This window comes from Salmo salar, chromosome ssa19, assembly GCF_905237065.1.
Source record: "Salmo salar chromosome ssa19, Ssal_v3.1, whole genome shotgun sequence".
NCBI classification, from domain to species: Eukaryota; Metazoa; Chordata; class Actinopteri; order Salmoniformes; family Salmonidae; genus Salmo; species Salmo salar.
Genome location: NC_059460.1, coordinates 11958624 through 11971421, shown reverse-complemented (window position 1 = coordinate 11971421; position 12798 = coordinate 11958624). Strand labels below are relative to the sequence as shown.

The 12798-nt window shown below is 43.0% G+C and overlaps 1 protein-coding gene across 2 annotated transcripts in view; it reads right to left on the bottom strand.

The window, feature by feature from the left end:
- The window catches only part of rttn (rotatin), a 63586-nt gene that overhangs the window by 18670 nt on the left and 32118 nt on the right, over positions 1-12798 (bottom strand). For both annotated transcript variants that reach the window (XM_014157187.2, XM_014157188.2), the window contains exons 26-31: positions 11659-11803; positions 4790-4977; positions 3489-3708; positions 2215-2343; positions 942-1052; positions 161-319 (exon numbers count right to left, since the gene is read on the bottom strand). In XM_014157187.2, coding sequence (XP_014012662.2) covers positions 161-319; positions 942-1052; positions 2215-2343; positions 3489-3708; positions 4790-4977; positions 11659-11803 — 952 coding nt within the window. The remainder of the gene's footprint in view (positions 1-160; positions 320-941; positions 1053-2214; positions 2344-3488; positions 3709-4789; positions 4978-11658; positions 11804-12798) is intronic.

The following is a 12798-nucleotide window of genomic DNA, read 5'->3' as shown; positions in this document are numbered from 1 at the left end:
ACAATGCCCAAACTCTGTCTATGGCTTAGTGGTTAGCGAACAGGTGTAGGTGTCCAGTACATTTACATTTAAGTCATTTAGCAGACGCTCTTATCCAGAGCGACTTACAAATTGGTGCATTCACCTTATGATATCCAGTGGAACAACCACTTTACAATACCTCTCTGCGGACCATGGTGCTCTCTTGCTGGTCCAGGAGGATGTTGAGCAGTGTTCCCCACAGGCCTCCACTGATATTCTGACAGCTGCTACTCAGAGACTGGCATCCACTGGGCACAGAAGACAGGGCAGAGCCCACACCCAGGCTGGCAAACCTCACCTGGAGAGGGGATGGAAGGAAAGTGGGATAGGGCAGCAGGGGGGAGAGGGGTGTGAGAGAGGAGGGGAGGGTTAAAAGAGTGGTGGGAAGGGAAAAGCGGAGAGCGAGGAGAGAGAAAGGAAAAGACAGAGAGAGAAAAAGACAGAGAGCCAAGGGTTTGGGTGTGAATACAACAGCAGATAGATAAAAAAGGTACCTGTCTGACAACCCTGGTGTCCCCAAAGTCACAAAGACACTGTTCCAGAAATGTCTTGGTTATTTTCACTGTCACTCTGGCATTTGCTGTGATCCACACAGAAAAAGATCCTACTTGTCAAGGGAGTTTTTCACATTTACTTATAGAGAGAACTTACAGATAGTGAAAGAAGAAAATGCCCTTTGCTTTTCACTGTCAGTGCTTGTGAACTCAAGCGTAGGAGTTCACCGGTTTAATAACAGAAACTTTGGCGCAGAGAGAAGCAATACGAACTTTTGCCTGAATGTCTCTCCACAACTCCAGACGGAATTTGACAAACTGTCTCCATGAAATAATAACTTGTACTTCTTACTCTTACATTTTATTTTTCTTGCTTGTTCTTATACAAGTTGACAGTCATTGAGTGTGTGTGTGTGTGTGTGTTACCTCCGGGTCTCTGTCCACCCACAGAGGTATGAGCCAGGCCAGACCCAGCTGTGACCCACTGGGGTCATCAGACCCCACCTCCTGACCCAAAGACCACTGGGAAATGAAGTCCTGAAATAGATAAACACAAAAACAGAGAATAGTCATATCTGCAGAAATCCAGACTGATGCACAAACAAAAGGAGAAACATCTCCATGCAGGAAGCACACATTAACACATTGACTCTACTACTATACTAATCCAAAATATAAACACAACATGCAAAATCTTGGTCCCATGTTTCAGGAGCTGGCATAAAAGATCCCAGAGATTTTCCATACGCACAAAAAGCTTATTTCTCTAAAATGTTGTGCACAAATTTGTTTATATCCCTGATAGTGAGCATTTCTGCTTTGCCAAGATAATCCATCCACCTGACAGGTGTGGCATATCAAGAAGCTGATTAAACAGTATGATCATTACACAGGTGCACCTGGTGCTGGGGACAATAAAAGGCCACTAAAATGTGCAGTTTTGTCACACAACGTCACAGATGTCTCAAGTTGAGGGAGTGTGCAATTGGCATGCTGACTGCAGAAATGTCCAACAGAGCTGTTGACAGAGAATTGAAAGTTAATTTCTCTATCACAAGCCGCCTCCAATGACATTTTAGAGAATTTGGCAGTACGTCCAACCAGCCTCACAACCGCAGACCACACGTAACCATGACGCCCAGGACTACACATCTGGCTTCTTCACCTGCGGGATCGGCTTAAGAATATTTCTATCTAATAAAGCCTGTTTGTGTGGAAAACCTTATTCTGATTAGCTGGGCCTGGCTCCCCAGTGGATGGGCCTGACTCCCAAGTGGTTGAGCCTATGATCTCCCAGGCCCACCCATGGCTGCGCCCATTGCCCAGTCATGTGGTCCCGTGTGGCTCAGTTGGTAGAGCATGCTGTTTGCAACACCAGGGTTGTGGGTTCGATTCCCACGGGGGACCAGTATGGAGAAAAAAAATGTATGAAATGTATGCATTCACTACTGTAAGTCGCTCTGGATAAGAGCGTCTGCTAAATGACTAAAATGTAAATGTAATGTGAAATCCATAAATTAGGGTCGAATTTATTTATTTCAATTGACTGATTTCCTTCTATGAACTGTAACTCAGTAAAATCTTTTAAATTGTTGCATGCCGCGTATATATTTTTGTTCAGTATACATTTCACAATTAAAAATCTTCTTTGCCTTTAGTGTAGAAAGGCAATCAGTGCAGTTCTGGCTTGGTTGCTGACCTTGTCCTTGTTCTGGGCCATCATCTCATGGGACAAGTGAAGCAGACAGATGACAGCATTCTTGGTGACTCCTTTCCCCATGAAGGACATGGAGTTACCCCCCCACTCCACGTAGAACGACGAGATCACCTAGAGGATGACACAAGGGTCAACATAACAACTACTCATTCCCAACAGGGTTCTACGTTGAGCTTTTTTTTAAAAGGGGCCCGTGTGCGCTTAAGTTGAGAAATCTAGGCACACACATCGTAATTTAGGAGCACAAGGCTAAATATTTTTGTAATAAAGCTAGAATCTTTCATTTTTATACATGCACTGGTGGTCCTAAATAAGAATTCCAAGTTGCACAGCAAAATATTTAAGCACATACTGTATGCGGATAATATGGTCGCACTGTAGAGCCCTGCCCAATACGAAACCCATTCAGAGCCGATGCTAGGGGAAGGACAACAATATCTCAACAGTGTTACTAATTAAGTCAAATCAGGAAGTAAACCGAAATTCCAAATGTAATTTTTACTCATGCCCCAAACCCTGCTCGGGACTAGAAGGGAACAGGGCACTGAGGCCAGTGATGCAATCAACAGTCTGTGTTCATTAATTCAAAAGTTTTATTCAGTGCATCTAAATGAGTGTTAAATGCAGCTGGGACCTTAGCTTTGATTAGCCTGCAAACAGAGAGGTGAGTGAGAGAGGCCAAGGTCAGATGAAAAGCACCCTACGGGCCATAGAGCACTAGGAGAGACAGGGGGTGAGGTATGGGGGAGTTAAGGGTGAGGGAAACACAGGTGTGGGGTGGGGGAGACGGGTGAGAGGCCAAATCATCTGTGTCAGGTTAGGTTGTACTGGACCATACTAAGGCTGTTGTGAGCTGTGCTGTTTTTTTAGACTGTCTCAGGCAATGCCAAACTAGGTTGTGCCGTGCTGTGTGTTCTCATGTTGAACTAAGCTACACTGACCACTACTCTGCTTATCTGAACAGGACAGTGCTCTGCTGTTCTTGGCTATGGGTAGAACCAGATGGAACCAGCTGGGATGATTTCTCATCAACAATTTACCGTGTTGTAGCCTGTAAATTTATTCATGTTCAGGAGCAGGTTGTAGTTGGATTTAATTAATTACAAAGGTATTTTCTTCCTCATAATTTCTAGAGGGCTGATATTTCACTACAAATAACTCATTTCACAGGTAATTTTCACTTTGACTAATTTGTGGAGGCCACAGACTCCTTCTGGCCCAAGCTGCTAGGACAGAAGAGAGCACATCACACACACCTCCAGCAGTCCACTGAGGTACTTGGTGCAGAGAGACTGGGGCTCCATGGTGGGACAGTGTGAGCTCCAGCCGGGCTGGGCCGTGAGGCTGACCATGCCCAGCAGATTCCTCTCCAGACTCGGGAGGCCGTAGAAGCGTGGGGTGTCTGACACCCGCAGGCACCGAAGAAACCGCACTGCCAGCTGGCTCTCGAAGGGCCCTGCCAGCGCCAAGCAAAACCTGTTGGGGGAGAGAGAGAGAGAGGAGATGCAGGGAGGGAGGGAGAGGAGACGAGTAAAAAGAGGAGTAGAGGGGGTAAAACAGACAAAGAAAGAAGGAAAGAGAGGAGTGAAAGTGAATGGGAGGAAGATGGTGTGATAGAGGAAGGTGGGCAGAGACAAATATTGCCATCAATAACCAACAACTAACATCAAGGAAAACGTCAAGCTCCTTCTACTGAAAGTAACATCAAATCAAATGTTATTGGTCACACACACACATGGTTAGCAGACGTTATTGCGAGTGTAGTGAAATGCTTGATCTTAGCCTCATGGATACGGATAAGAATATCACTACACAGAACATAAAAAATGCATCCCACTGCAGTTATAAGCTTTGTTCAGCCTCTTCTATAATTTCATGGTATTAAACATTAATCAAGCTCCACAGGCAGTGTGAATAATACTACGTACGTGTACATTCTCGCACACACACCAAAAGGCAAAAAATTATCATTCTATAATTTATGTTTTATGAGGAGACATTTTTTTTATTCATAGGGACACAGTAAATATTCTACTGTCAGGGGAAGCTCGCTAGCTAGCGGTGAGAAGTCATCGGTGCTGCTTCCATGGCCCTAGGCACTTCTGACTAAGGAAGATGAGAAGAGTACAGTAGTTTAATAGCAAAGTGATAAAACACACTTGTGTAATCATTTATCAGTATAGCTCACCACGCTACAATGAGCTATTTCTATACAACAGTTAAACCAGCAGTCATGACAAACACAATTTGTTCAGTCAGATACACTAGAAAACAAATAACTGTGGGGGAGATGCCTACCCTGTTTGTCTTAGTCACATTTGTAGCTCTGTGTTGTAGCTGTTTTTCAGCGTGTGTGTGTGTACTGCATGTGAGTGTGTTTTAAGTAAAAAATGCCTAAAGGCAGTTTTCTTGAGCGATACGGTACACGCTTTGCATACAAATGACTCCATACTCTAACAAATAAACACCAGAGGTACAGAGGCTGGCAATTGGAGGTGGAAGCCTTATCAGTTAGAGAGGAAAAGAGAGAGAGGGGGAGTGTGTGTTTCTACTGTACCTGTCGGTGCTGTGTGTGAGGCGGTGCAGTAATGTGTTGATGAACCCTGTCAGTTCTCTCTGTAGTCTCTGGTTGATCTGGGCCATCAGTTCTACTAGTTCCTCCGTCTCTCCCTGACTCACAGTGTGTGTCAGAGTGTGTGTCTGCGACTCCTCGCCGAGCAGCAGGTCCAGTAGTGAGTTGGTCTCCTGCATGGAACACATACACACGCAGGTAATGCTGCAGGTTGAACTGTGTGTGTCTCACTACTTCATCCAAGAAAGCTCAACTTGTATACAACTCCTCACACATTATAAACGACACAACTAACTACAATCTAAACTACAGTGAACTAAAATATAAAGGCAACATGTAAAGTGTTGGTCCCATGTTTGAGCATTTTTCCTTTGCCAAGATAATCCATTCACCTGACAGGTGTGGCATATCAAGAAGCTGATTAAACAGCAGGATCATTACACAGGTGCACCTTGTGCTGCTGACAATAAAAGGCCACTCTACAATTTGCAGTTTTGTCAAACAACAATGCCACAGATGTCTCAAGATTTGAAGGAGCGTATAATTGGCATGCTGACTGCAGGAATGTCAAACAGAGCTCTTGCCAGAGAATTGAATGGTAATTTCTCTACCATCACCCACCCATAGCTGCGCCCCTGCCCAGTCATGTGAGGGCCTAATGAATTTATTTCAATTGACTGATTTCCATTTACAGTACGAACTGTAACTCAGTAAAAAAAATGTAATTGTTGAATGTTGCATTTATATATTTGTTGGGTATAATTAAGGTATTCAAAATTAATATGTATCCTTTTCTCATTGAGTTTCATGGTGATAAGTGCAGAATAAAGTATATAATTTTTTTAATAAAAAAATACTAAAAGAATTTGGAGAAATGTGCTTTGGGGCTTGTCCCCCCCAAAAAATGAAATTGTGTCTTGGAAAACGTTAATTTGCTTTGACTCTAGTGTTCCATTAGTACATGGGCATTTGCAGGACACAACAAAACACATTTACCAAGGCAAGCATCACACAGTTGTTCTCACTAAATTCCCTTTCCCCTCTGTGTCTCACTCACTCAATTGTGTTTGTTCCGACCGCTCCCTCTAGAGACACATGCTGCGTTTGCACACAAGCTCCCATTAGGCCTACAGAAATAAATGGGATACACAAGCTACATTCCTTGCCAAATGCCAACAACTTTATCATAGATTCTAAATCGACTGGTTGATTGAAGTAGGGAAATATGTGTTCCAACAACGAACTGCAGTTTTGAAATAATTGGGTCCCGTCTATTTTACTGCATAGGATACTTTGCAAACTACTAGTGCCAGTTATAATTTGTTATCCAAGGCTATAACCCCTCTAAACAGACACAGGCTCCACTCTGAAAATATCCAAAAACAGTTTGATAAAGACAAAGAGTACTTCCATCAGAATCATTAAGCCTTACTTACAAAACATATAGTACGAGTCAAAAGTTTGGACACGTACTCATTCCAGGTTTTGTTTTTATTTTTACTATTTTCTACATTGTAGAATAATAGTGAAGACATCAAAACTATGAAATAACACATGGAATCAAGAGTGTGCAAAGCTGTCATCAAGCCAAAGGGTGGCTACTTTTAAGAATCTAAAATATATTGTGGTTACTACATGATTCCATGTGTGTTATTTCATAGTTTTGATGTCTTCACTATTATTCTACAATGTAGAAAGAAAGAAAAACCCATGAGTAGGTGTCCCCAAACTTTTTACTGGTACTGTATGTCGTGGCCGTAATTCATCAGCATGCAGTGTTCAATGTAGAATTGTTCATCCATTTAGAAAAAGCCAAAGAACAGGAAGGAAGATTTTGGTTTGTAACACTGAAAATGTTTTTCTTTAAAACGCGCCAAACTAAGCCCTGTTTCAAATTAGCACGCTTTCAGATTTTTTTTTCCAGATGTGAAAGATGCGCATCCCTTCACACTGGCAACTTTATTAGGAAAAATATTCAGTTCTATTTTATTCTGTTATATTACATCATGTGATTTGCTATAAAATAAGTGCGTCTTGATTAGGGTTGCACATTTTGGGGAATATTCAGAGGTGGAAACTTTCCGTGGGAATTAACGGGAATATATGGGAATTTATACCATTTAAAATTAAGATGTTTTTTTGCATTGCATACATTTACCATATCATATGGAGACAGAAACATAAACCTTTTACCTTAACATAAGTAGACATAATTGGAAATGATTAAATCCTTCCAATATAAATCATTTTAAAAAATTGTTACGAATTGAACTTTAATTAAATGAGTTGACTCTTCACAAGGGATGATTTCACTGAACAACAAAAGGGAATATTGAATGATCCATCGCATCTCCCAAAAACGTTTTCAACATACATCTGTAAAATGATAGTCTAGAAACTAAAGCTTTGGTTGTCTTCCTCTCAGGCTTCCATGTCTTCACCCTGGACTTCCTCAATGTCCACCTCTTGAACATCAGACTCTGAGGCCTCATCTTCACTGTCACTTTCCAACCTTGTTGAGGATGGCTTGTTGTCAGGCTCAAATATCCTAAAATTTGCCCGGATGGCCACCAATTTCTCAACCCTTGTATTGGTCAGCCTGTTGCGTGCTTTGGTGTGTGTGTTCCCAAACAAGGACCAGTTGCGCTGAGGTGGCTGATGTTGGTGGGATTTGGAGGATGATGGAGGCAACAGGGGAAAGAGCCTCAGATTCACAAAGTCCCTTCCACCAGGTGGCTGATGAGATATGTTGGCACGACTGCCATATTGCATCTCCACCCAAAAGCCCTTGCTTGGAAGTGTACTTCGCCAGACTGCCAAGAACCTTGCCCTCATCCAGGCCAAGGTGGCGAGACACAGTAGTGATGACACCATAGGCCTTGTTGATCTCTGCACCAGACAGGATGCTCTTGCCAGCATACTTGGGGTCCAACAGGTACGCTGCGGCGTGTATGGGCTTCAGGCAGAAGTCGTCATGCTTTTTGATGTATTTCAGAACTGCAGTTTCCTCTGCTTGAAGCAACAGTGAAGTGGGCAGGGCAGTACGGATTTCTTAACTTATATCTGCAAGCAGTCTGAACATCAGACAGGATGGCATTGTCTCCCTTAATCCGTGCAATGGCTACTGCTATAGGTTTCAGGAGTTTTAGGCTGCTTACCACTCTCTCCCAAAATACATCATCCAGGAGGACCCTCTTGATGGGGCTGTCCATATCGGCAGACTGTGATATGGCCATTTCTTGGAGACTCCTTCCCCTCCAGAAGACTGTCAAACATGATGACAACACCACCCCAAGGATGTTGATGGACAGCTTCAATGCTCTTATTCTTCTCACTTTGCTTGGTGAGGTAAATTGCTGCCTTAAATTGATGACCCTTCACATACCTAACCATTTCCCTGGCTCTCTTGTAGTGTATCCATTGTTTTCAGTGCCATGATGTCCTTGAGGAGCAGATTCAACGCATGAGCAGCACAGCCAATGGGTGTGATGTGAGGGTAGGACTCCTCCACTTTAAACCAAGCAGCCTTCATGTTCACAGCATTGTCTGTCACTAGTGCAAATGCCTTCTGTGGTCCAAGGTCATTGATGACTGCCTTCAGCTCATCTGCAATGTAGAGACCGGTGTGTCTGTTGTCCCTTGTATCTGCTCTTGTAGAATACTGGTTGTGGGGTGGAGATGATGTAATTAATTATTCCTTGCCCATGAACATTCGACCACCCATCAGAGATAATTGCAATACAGTATGCTTTCTCTATGATTTGCTTGACCTTCACTTGAACTCTGCATCCAGCAAATGAGTAGATAAAGCATGTCTGGTTGGAGGGGTGTATGCTGGGCGTAGAACATTCAGAAATCTCTTCCAATACACATTGCCTGTGAGCATCAGCGGTGAACGAGTTCCATACACAGCTCGAGCAAGACATTCATCAGCATTTCTCTGACTACGTTCCTCCATTTAGTAAAAAAAACCATCTGATTCCAGGAGGACCATGAGCTGTTGCTATCAATAAGGTGTCTGTCATCATTTTCACCTTGAATAGAAGTAGAGGGACTTTTGTCAGGAGGTTGCTTGTTGTGAGTGTGGGGCAAACTTTATGCACTTGGCCAGATGATTCTGCATCTTTGTTGCATTCTTCTCATATGATTTGGCACAGTATTTGCAAATGTACACAGCTTTTCCTTCTACATTAGCTGCAGTGAAATGTCTCCACACATCAGATAGTGCCCGTGGCATTTTCCTGTAAAGATTTTTTTTTTTAATTAGTTAAATAGTTAAGCAATTAGATTAAACAACTCCTTTGTAAGATAAATGTTCTAAAATGAAACATGTATGGAAACAGGTGAATTAACACTCCTCAGTTAGCAGGCGCAAACTAAAACCCACATGGTAGCAAAAACGAACTAGCAGAAATTGTTAAGTTAGAAATGATTTAAAAACACTTTGCTGTAGGCTACTATTTACTAGTTAACAAAAAAAAATCACGCATGTCATATAAAATGTATTCACCCCACCCAGTATTGTACTCAAAACTTACCAGAAAGCATGTAGTCCTTGGCTCAGACAGTGTAGTAGTGTGGGCTCAATAGCATCTCATTAGTGTGCAAGATCTTGAGAATCAGCTGTACATGTGATGGAAGAGTGCACTGTACATGTGATGGAAGAATGCACTGTGCATGCAGAGGGTTGCAATTCCATTGAATTGGGGATAGTTTAACCAAAATATGCCACAAGACCTAGAATTGCCTTATGTGTATCCCACAAAAAAAGGTTCACCGTTATAAGTTAGCTTTTTTGATGAATTTAAGCAAAATTCCCCGAATTCCAGGGCATAACTTCCCAATGAAGATTTCCCTGCAAAAATTGGGAAACTTACCGAAAAATGTCCAACCCTTTGCAACCCTAATCTTGATTGTGATAATGTTTTGGGAAATAACAGCGTTTTGTCTGCAAAATTCACAAAACAAGGCTGTGTCATTGCACAGCCATACATAGGCTTCTACAAGCAAGCATCACTGATGAGGTTACTGCCTTACTGAAGATTGTGTTCTTGGGCTCATGCGGTGGAGGAGATCTTTGTGTGCTATACGCAGCCTTGTCTCAGGGTAGTAAGGTGGTGGTCTGTTGATATGACTCTAGTGGTGTTGGGGCTGTGATTTGGCAAAGTGGGTGGGGTTATATCCTGCCTGGTTGGCCCTGTCACAGTGTGTCCCCCCTCGGTCCTGTCACAGTGTCCCCCGTCTCAGACGATTGCAGCATACTGGAGGCTGTGTGCCAGGGGGCTACGGTCAGTCTGTTATATCTGGTATAATTCTCCTGTCTTATCTGGTGTCCTGTGTACATTTAAGTATGCTCCCTCTAATTCTCTCTCCCTCCCAGAGGACCTGAGCCCTAGGACCATGACTCAGGACAACCTGGCTGTCCCCAGTCCACCTGGTCGTGCTGCTGCTCCAGTTTCAACTGTTCTGCCTGCGGCTATAGAACCCTGAACTATTCACCGGACTTGCTACCTTGTCCTGGACCTGCTGTTCCCGACTCTCTCTCTCTCTCTCTCTCTCTCTCTCTCCCCCACACCTGCTTTCTCGACCTCTGAATGCTAACCATGAAAAGCCAACTGACGTATTCCTGAGGTAGTGAACTGTTGTAACCTCTAGAAACACTGATTATTATTTGACCCTGCTGGTCAACTATGAATGTTTTTCAAGATGTTCAGACAATCTGGCCTTAATAGCCATGTACTCTTATAATCGCCACCCGGCACAGCCAGAAGAGGACTGGCCACTCCCCAGAGCCTTGTTCCCCTCTACGTTTCTTCCCATGTTCCTGCCTTTCTAGGGAGTTTTTCCTAGCCCCTGTGCTTCTAAATCTGCATTGCTTGCTGTTTGGGGTTTTAGCCTGGGTTTCTGTATAAGCACTTTTTGACATCTGCTGATGTAAAAAGGGCTTTATAAATAAATGTGATTTGATATCATTTAAACAGTTGATATTATGGTTTCAATAAATTCATCTTAAATGGAAATTGGTTTTTATTGAGGTAATTTAGCAATTAGGATGTTATCAGTATGATTAATTTGGCATTGTTGGGCACTGTTGGCATATAAATTAATGCACACATGTTTTTTCAGTTCAGCCCATGCGGGTACTGGAACAGTCAAAAAATGTAAAATTCCCATACCTATGATGAAGCAGGCAAGGTGAGACACACTAGATCTGATGTAGCTCCTGTAGCTAAGAAAGAACTGAGAGTTTCTTAACAGCTGTGGAAATCATTTCTGTTGTGGGTCCTGGTACTCTATTTTGGGGTTGTAATGTGATATTAATGCCCTTCTGTCCTTTGACAGTGTGTGATTTATACAGGCTCTACTTTGATAACTACACCTCTCTGTGTTTAGGGAGGACAGGAAAGCTTAACTGGATCGCTGGCACACAGACATGCACGCACCCACTCACCCTACAGTTTTAGGGGAGAAGAGGGGGGGTGTGCCCAATCTAATGGTTCCCAACATGGGTTAATACAAGAAAGGAGATGAAGTCAGATTTACTGAGTAATGTCGATACACAAGACCAGTTTTCCTATTATAGTCCCTATTCCCTCATCTCCTTTATGACGACACATAGGATGAGGCCTAGATGAAGGGTTAGAGGTTAAAGCGATATCACAGAGGACAAATCCTGGGAAGATAGGTTGAAGGTAGTTTCCTAATAGACTTGTATCATACTGCTTTCACCTAACCTGGGTTCAGATCAATGTAAAAGATGGAGATGAGACTAAAGGAAGGGAATGAAGAAAAGTGGACAAGGAGCTAGGAGATGAGGAAAGCAAACCTGGGGACCTCTTGGTCCTAGTGCTGACCTGTTTGAGGAGTAGCTCCAGTATCCAGCATAGGTCCTTGTCCTCGGACTTTAAATGGCTCTGTTTGAAGTAGGCGCTCAGGAACGCTATAACATCCACCAGCAACCTCTCATCCTCCACACACGCTGGACGCACCTGCACAAACCTACAGACAGAGAGAGGGAGACAGAATAATGGAGAATATGGATGATATCTTGAATTTTGGTGGACATACAACTGACCTGTAGAAATGATGAGTACAGTAAAGCTGCTGAAAGCACAGCATTGAATAATACAAAGGATTCATTTATTGCATAATTATACTCAACAAAAATACAAAAACGCAACAAGTGTTGGTCCCATGTTTGATGAGCTGGAATAAAAAGATCCCAGAAATTTTCCATAAGCACAAAAAGCTTATTTCTCTCAAATCTTGTGCACAAATGTGTTTACGTCCCTGTTAGTGAGCATTTCTCCATTGCCAAGATTATCCATCCACCTGACTGGTGTGGCATATCAAGAAGCTGATTAAACGGCTTGATCATTACACAGGTGCACCTTGTGCTGGGAACAATAAAAGGCCACTCTAAAATGTGCACACAACACAATGCCACAGATGTCTCAAGTTTTAAGGGTGCGTGTAACTGACATGCTGACTGCAGAAAGGACCACCAGAGCTGTTGCTAGAGAATTTAATGTTTATTTCTCAACCGTTTTAGAGAATTTGGCAGCATGTTCGACCGGCCTCACATCCACAGACCACCATCACCTCACGTTTCAGCATGATAATGCATGGCCCCATGTTGCAAGGATCTGTACACAATTACTAGAAGCTGAAAATGTCCCAGTTCTTCCATGGCCTGCATACTCACCAGACATGTCACCCATTGAGCATGTTTGGGATGCTCTGGATCGACAGCATATTCCAGTTCCCGCCAATATCCAGAAACTTCGCAGAGCCATTGAAGAGGAGTGGGACAACATTCCACAATCAACAGCCTGATCAACTATGTGAAGGAGATGTGTCGCGCTGCATGAAGCAAATTATGGTCACACCAGATACTGACTGGTTTTCCGATCTACGCCCCTACTTTTTTTTTTATGCATCTGTGACCAACAGATGCATATCTGTATTCCCAGTCATGTGAAATCCATACATGA